Consider the following 7,168-nt stretch of genomic DNA (forward strand, 5'->3'; position numbering starts at 1 on the left):
AGGGAGAAGGTCTCCGGAAATGGTCTGGAGAAGAGGGGAGGGGATAGATCTGCGGGCTGCCGGCTTGCTGCGGTCTGCGGGCGGTTCTAATAATAAATCAAGATCATCCCAGGGGCCGTAAAAAACCTTCTCGCGGGCCGGATGTGGCCCGGGCCTTGACTCTGACATATGTGCTCTACAACAACATCTCCTGGGTACATTCTGTCTTTGAGCAAGGCAGGTAACCCTCTACAACAACATCTCCCTGGGTACATTATGTCCCTGAGCAAGGCTGTGTGTGTGTGTGTGTGTGTGTGTGTGTGTGTGTGTGTGTGTGTGTGTGTGTGTGTGTGTGTGTGTGTGTGTGTGTGTGTGTGTGTGTGTGTGTGTGTGTGTGTGTGTGTGTGTGTGTGTGTGTGTGTGTGTGTGTGTGTGTGTGTGTGTGTGTGTGTGTGTGTGTGTGTGTGTGTGTGTGTGTGTGTGTGTGTGTGTGTGTGTGTGTGTGTGTGAAGGTTCCCAGCTCCTGGCCAGTGGGACAGTCCAGATTCCCAGGTTCACCCTGCTGGAGTCAGGTGGTCTGCTGGTTGAGCCAATCAGGATGGAAGATTCTGGCGACTACACCTGTACAGCCGCTAGCGCAGACGGATCCATCAACGCTACGGCCACTCTCACTGTCTGGAGTAAGATACACACACACACACACACACACACACACACACACACACACACACACACACACACACACACACACACACACACACACACACACACACACACACACACACACACACACACACACAAAGAGACGCAAGCACACACACACACACACACACACACACACACACACACACACACACACACACACACACACACACACACACACACACACACACACACACACACACACACACACACACACACACACACACACACAAAGAGACGCAAGCACACACACACACACACACACACACACACACACACACACACACACACACACACACACACACACACACACACACACACACACACACACACACACACACACACACACACACAAAGAGACGCAAGCACACACACACACACACACACACACACACACACACACACACACACACACACACACACACACACAGAGACGCACATACACAACTCTCAGTATGGTTTCTAATAAATTGACCAATCAGACAAGCTCAGAACACTGCCCTCATCTCATCGGTCCAATCACATGACCCGGAACACTGCTATGCCAGATCGACAGGCTCTGTTATTGAGACGGGGTTGGCTAGTTGTGTGATCAGCTGATGATTGGCTGGTTGTGTGATCAGCTGATGATTGGCTGGTTGTGTGATCAGCTGATGATTGGCTGGTTGTGTGGTCAGCTGATGATTGGCTGGTTGTGTGATCAGCTGATGACTGGCTGGTTGTGTGGTCAGCTGATGATTGGCTGGTTGTGTGGTCAGCTGATGATTGGCTGGTTGTGTGATCAGCTGATGATTGGCTGGTTGTGTGGTCAGCTGATGATTGGCTGGTTTTGTGGTCAGCTGATGACTGGCTGGTTGTGTGGTCAGCTGATGATTGGCTGGTTGTGTGGTCAGCTGATGATTGGCTAGTTGTGTGGTCAGCTGATGATTGTCTGGTTGTGTGGTCAGCTGATGACTGGCTGATTTTGTGGTCAGCTGATGACTGGCTGGTTGTGTGGTCAGCTGATGATTGGCTGGTTGTGTGGTCAGCTGATGATTGGCTGGTTGTGTGGTCAGCTGATGACTGGCTGATTTTGTGGTCAGCTGATGATTGGCTGGTTGTGTGGTCAGCTGATGACTTTGATTGAAAAGATGGACTTGATTTAGTTCTGGTTAAGTCCGGTTTGGTTTGGATCAGATACAAGTTTAGAAACATCCTCTCCTCTCTAATAGTACACTAACTGACCTCCTAATGGTTCACTAACTGACCTCCTAATAGTATACTAACTGACCTCCTAATGGTTCACTAACTGACCTCCTAATGGTATACTAACTGACCTCCTAATGGTATACTAACTGACCTCCTAATGGTATACTAACTGACCTCCTAATGGTATACTAACTGACCTCCTAATGGTATACTAACTGACCTCCTAATAGTATACTAACTGACCTCCTAATGGTATACTAACTGACCTCCTAATGGTATACTAACTGACCTCCTAATGGTACACTAACTGACCTCCTAATGGTATACTAACTGACCTCCTAATGGTATACTAACTGACCTCCTAATAGTATACTAACTGACCTCCTAATGGTATACTAACTGATCTCCTAATGGTCTACTAACTGACCTCCTAATGGTATACTAACTGACCTCCTAATAGTATACTAACTGACCTCCTAATGGTATACTAACTGACCTCCTAATGGTATACTAACTGAACTCCTAATGGTATACTAACTGACCTCCTAATAGTATACTAACTGACCTCCTAATGGTATACTAACTGACCTCCTAATGGTATACTAACTGACCTCCTAATGGTATACTAACTGACCTCCTAATGGTATACTAACTGACCTCCTAATGGTATACTAACTGACCTCCTAATGGTATACTAACTGACCTCCTAATGGTATACTAACTGACCTCCTAATGGTACACTAACTGACCTCCTAATGGTATACTAACTGACCTCCTAATGGTATACTAACTGATCTCCTACCTAATAACATATACTAACTGACCTCCTAATAGTATACTAACTGATCCTAATGGTATACTAACTGACCTCCTAATGGTATACTAACTGACCTCCTAATGGTATACTAACTGACCTCCTAATGGTATACTAACTGACCTCCTAATGGTATACTAACTGACCTCCTAATGGTACACTAACTGACCTCCTAATGGTATACTAACTGACCTCCTAATGGTATACTAACTGACCTCCTACCCAATAACATCTAATAGTACACTAACTGACCTCCTAATGGTATACTAACTGACCTCCTAATGGTATACTAACTGACCTCCTAATGGTATACTAACTGACCTCCTAATGGTATACTAACTGACCTTCTAATAGTATACTAACTGACCTCCTAATGGTACACTAACTGACCTCCTAATGGTATACTAACTGACCTCCTAATGGTATACTAACTGACCTAACATCTAATAGTATACTAACTGACCTCCTAATGGTATACTAACTGACCTCCTAATGGTATACTAACTGACCTCCTAATGGTACACTAACTGACCTCCTAATAGTATACTAACTGACCTCCTAATGGTATACTAACTGACCTTCTAATAGTATACTAACTGACCTCCTAATGGTATACTAACTGACCTCCTAATGGTATACTAACTGACCTCCTAATGGTATACTAACTGACCTCCTAATGGTATACTAACTGACCTCCTAATGGTATACTAACTGACCTCCTAATGGTATACTAACTGACCTCCTAATGGTATACTAACTGACCTCCTAATGGTATACTAACTGACCTCCTAATGGTATACTAACTGACCTCCTAATGGTATACTAACTGACCTCCTAATGGTATACTAACTGACCTCCTATTCTGACACAAATAGTGTCCAAACTGAAACTCTAGATTTGGCTTGTCGTCCAAACCCCCAGAAGTGACCTCTGGTTGGTCAGGCCGTCCCTATGGGAGAAATGAATGGAGAGGTGCCCTCTGGTTGGTCGGGCCGTCCCTATGGGAGAAATGAATGGAGAGGTGCCCTCTGGTTGGTTGGGCCGTCCCTATGGGAGAAATGAATGGAGAGGTGACCTCTGGTTGGTTGGGCCGTCCCTATGGGAGAAATGAATGGAGAGGAGACCTCTGGTTGGTCAGGCCCTCCCTATGGGAGAAATGAATGGAGAGGTGCCCTCTGGTTGGTCGGGCCGTCCCTATGGGAGAAATGAATGGAGAGGTGACCTCTGGTTGGTCAGGCCGTCCCTATGGGAGAAATGAATGGAGAGGTGACCTCTGGTTGGTCGGGCCGTCCCTATGGGAGAAATGAATGGAGAGGTGCCCTCTGGTTGGTTGGGCCGTCCCTATGGGAGAAATGAATGGAGAGGTGCCCTCTGGTTGGTCAGGCCGTCCCTATGGGAGAAATGAATGGAGAGGAGACCTCTGGTTGGTTGGGCCGTCCCTATGGGAGAAATGAATGGAGAGGTGCCCTCTGGTTGGTCAGGCCGTCCCTATGGGAGAAATGAATGGAGAATGAAGATAGTTGGAATAAACACTGAAAATGAGGTGTGATATCGTTTTGTTCTATGAGATAATATCATGATGATGATGACCCCCTTAACCTCTGACCTCTCTCTGCAGTTCGTACATTCATCTCCGTCCCGCCGGTGGACCAGAGGGTCATCAAGGGAACCACGGCAACCCTGGACTGTAACGCTACACACGACCCCAGGATCAACATCAGGTAGGGGAGGGTGTCCGTATGCTAACATGATTCTGTATCTCTGTAGTTTCCAGTGTGGTGCAGTACCCCTCCAGCTCAGCGGGGGCAGAGTTGCTGTATGTTAACATGATTCTGTATCTTTATAGTTTCCAGTGTAGTGCAGTACCCCTCCAGCCCAGCGGGGGCAGAGTGTCTGTATGTTAACATGGTTCTGTATCTCTGTAGTTTCCAGTGTGGTGCAGTACCACTCCAGCCCAGCGGGGGCAGAGTGTCTCTATGTTAACATGGTTCTGTATCTCTGTAGTTTCCAGTGGCAGCGTGGAGCAGTACCCCTCCAGCCCAGCGGGGGCAGAGTGTCTATGTTAACATGGTTCTGTATCTCTGTAGTTTCCAGTGGCAGCGTGGAGCAGTACCCCTCCAGCCCAGCGGGGGCAGAGTGTCTATATTGTCTGGTTCTCTGACCATCAGCCAGACTTGGTCAGGCGACATAGGAGACTATACCTGCACTGTGACATCACAGGCCGGGAACCAATCACGCTCCGCACGCCTCGAAGTCATGTGAGTTACACAAATAACTTGGGACTTCAAACTGCCACACTCTGAATCCCACATCCCCACCCCTTCCCCTCAGGCCTCGCCCCTCCATTTGCGTGTTCGCTCATGCCTCCGCCATATGCAATAGTAACTCAAAGCTGAGGGAGAACCAGGAGAGGGAGAGGAGAGGGGGATGAGATGAGAGGGGAGGGGGATAAGAGGAGAAGAGAGAGGAGGAGAGGAGAGGGGAATAAGAGGAGATGGGGATGAGAGGAGAGGAGAGGAGAGGAGAGACGAGACGAGACGAGAGATGAGACGAGACGAGAGACGAGACGAGAGGGGTATAAGATGAGAGGGGAGGGGGAGAAGGGAGAGAGAGGAGGAGAAGAGGGGAATAAGAGGAGAGGAGAAGGAGAGGGGAATAAGAGGAGAGGGAGGAGAGGAGAGGAGAGGAGAGGAGAGGAGAGGAGATGAGAGAGAGAGGAGGGGGATGCGAGGGGAGGGGAGGAGGAGGAGGAGAGGAGATGGGGATGAGAGGGGAGGGGAGGAGGAGGAGAGGGAGAGGAGAGGTGAGGGGGATGAGAGGGGAGGGGAGGAGGAGGAGAGGAGAGGAGAGGTGAGGGGGATGAGAGGGGAGGGAGGAGGAGGGAGGAGAGGAGAGGTGAGGTGGATGAGAGGAGATGAGAGGAGAGAGGGATAAGAGGGAGGAGAGAGGAGAGGAGAGGGGAAGAGAAGAGAGGGGAGGGTAGAGGGGGAGAAGGAGGAGAGGAGAGGAGGGGGAGAGGACGGGAGGAGGAGAGGAGAGGAGAGGGGGATGTCTCTCTCTCCATCTCTCTGTCCCTCTCTCCAACTCTGTCTCTCTCTTCATCTCTCTGTCCCTTTCTCAAACTCTCTGTCTCTCTCCATCTCTCTGTCCCTCTCTCCAACTCTCTGTCACTCTCTCCAACTCTCTGTCCCTCTCTCCAACTCTCTGTCTCTCTCTACATCTCTCTGTCCCTCTCTCCATCTCTCTGTCTCTCTGTCTCTCTCTCCATCTCTCTGTCCCTCTCTACATCTCTCAGTCCCTCTCTACATCTCTCAGTCCCTCTCTACATCTCTCTGTCCCTCTCTACATCTCTCTGTCCCTCTCTACATCTCTCTGTCTCTCTCTCCATCTCTCTGTCTCTCTCTACATCTCTCTGTCTCTCTCTCCATCTCTCTGTCCCTCATCTCTCTGTCCCTCTACATCTCTCTGCTCTCCCTCTCTCCATCTCCCTGTCCCTCTCTCCATCTCTCTGTCCTCTCTCCATCTCTCCAACTCTCTGTCCCTCTCTCTGTCCCTCTCTCCATCTCTCTGTCCCTCTCTCCATCTCTCTGTCCCTCTCCATCTCTCTGTCCTCTCTCCATCTCTCTGTCTCTCTGTCTCTCTCCATCTCTCTCTCTGTCCATCCTCTCTCCACACTCTGTCCCTCTCTACATCTCTCTGTCTCTCTCTCCATTTCTCTGTCCCTCCTCCATCTCCTCTCTCTCTGTCCCTCTCTCCATCTCTCTGTCCCTCTCTCCATCTCTCTGTCCACTCTCTCCATCTCTCTGTCTCTCTCCATCTCTCAACCCTCAAATCTGTCTAATATATCACATGCCTTCACATAATGATCAAATAATAGAAAGTAATATTGTCTTTTTCCCCCTCTCTCCCTCCCTCTCTCTACCTCCCTCCACCTCCCCTCTCTCCCTCCTCTCTCTCCCTCCCTCCCTCTCTCTCTACCCCCTCCACCTCCCCCTCTCTCCCTCTCTCCCTCCCCTCTCTCCCTCCCCCTCTCTCCCTCCCTCCACCTCCCTATCCTCCCCTCTCTCTCCTCCCCTCTCTCTCCTTCCCTCTCTCCCCTCTCTCCTCCCCTCTCTCTCCTCCCCCTCTCCCCCTCCTGTCCCACAGTGAGCTCCCCCACTCCCCCAGGTCTCTGTCTGTGTCTCTGAATGATTCAGACAGCCGTTCAGTTCTTCTCTCCTGGGTCAGACCCTTCGATGGAAACTCTCCTCTTCTACACTACATACTGGAGCTGTCTGAGAACAGTGAGTTTCTGCTCTGCATCTGTTAGTTGTAGAGTGGAGGTCTGTTAGTGGTAGAGTGGAGGTCTGTTAGTGGTAGAGTGGAGTTCTGTTTAGAGTGGAGGTCTGTTAGTGGTAGAGTGGAGGTCTGTTAGTGGTAGAGTGGAGGTCTGTTTAGAGTGGAGGTCTGTTAGTGGTAGAGTGGAGGTCTGTTAGTGGTAGAGTG

At 49.6% G+C, this 7,168-nt stretch overlaps 1 protein-coding gene across 1 annotated transcript in view; it reads left to right on the top strand.

Annotated features, from left to right (window-relative positions):
- Positions 1-6,966, top strand: part of LOC124025092 (protein sidekick-1-like) — a gene marked incomplete at its 3' end in the record, with an annotated part of 64,116 nt that extends 57,150 nt beyond the window's left edge. Inside the window, exons 7-10 of the mRNA XM_046338758.1 lie at positions 492-659; positions 4,302-4,404; positions 4,771-4,941; positions 6,830-6,966. Of these exons, the coding sequence (XP_046194714.1) occupies positions 492-659; positions 4,302-4,404; positions 4,771-4,941; positions 6,830-6,966 (579 nt within the window). The remainder of the gene's footprint in view (positions 1-491; positions 660-4,301; positions 4,405-4,770; positions 4,942-6,829) is intronic.
- Between the last annotated feature and the right edge of the window lie 202 nt (positions 6,967-7,168).

The sequence above is a fragment of the Oncorhynchus gorbuscha genome, unplaced genomic scaffold (assembly GCF_021184085.1).
Source record: "Oncorhynchus gorbuscha isolate QuinsamMale2020 ecotype Even-year unplaced genomic scaffold, OgorEven_v1.0 Un_scaffold_2165, whole genome shotgun sequence".
NCBI lineage: Eukaryota > Metazoa > Chordata > Actinopteri > Salmoniformes > Salmonidae > Oncorhynchus > Oncorhynchus gorbuscha.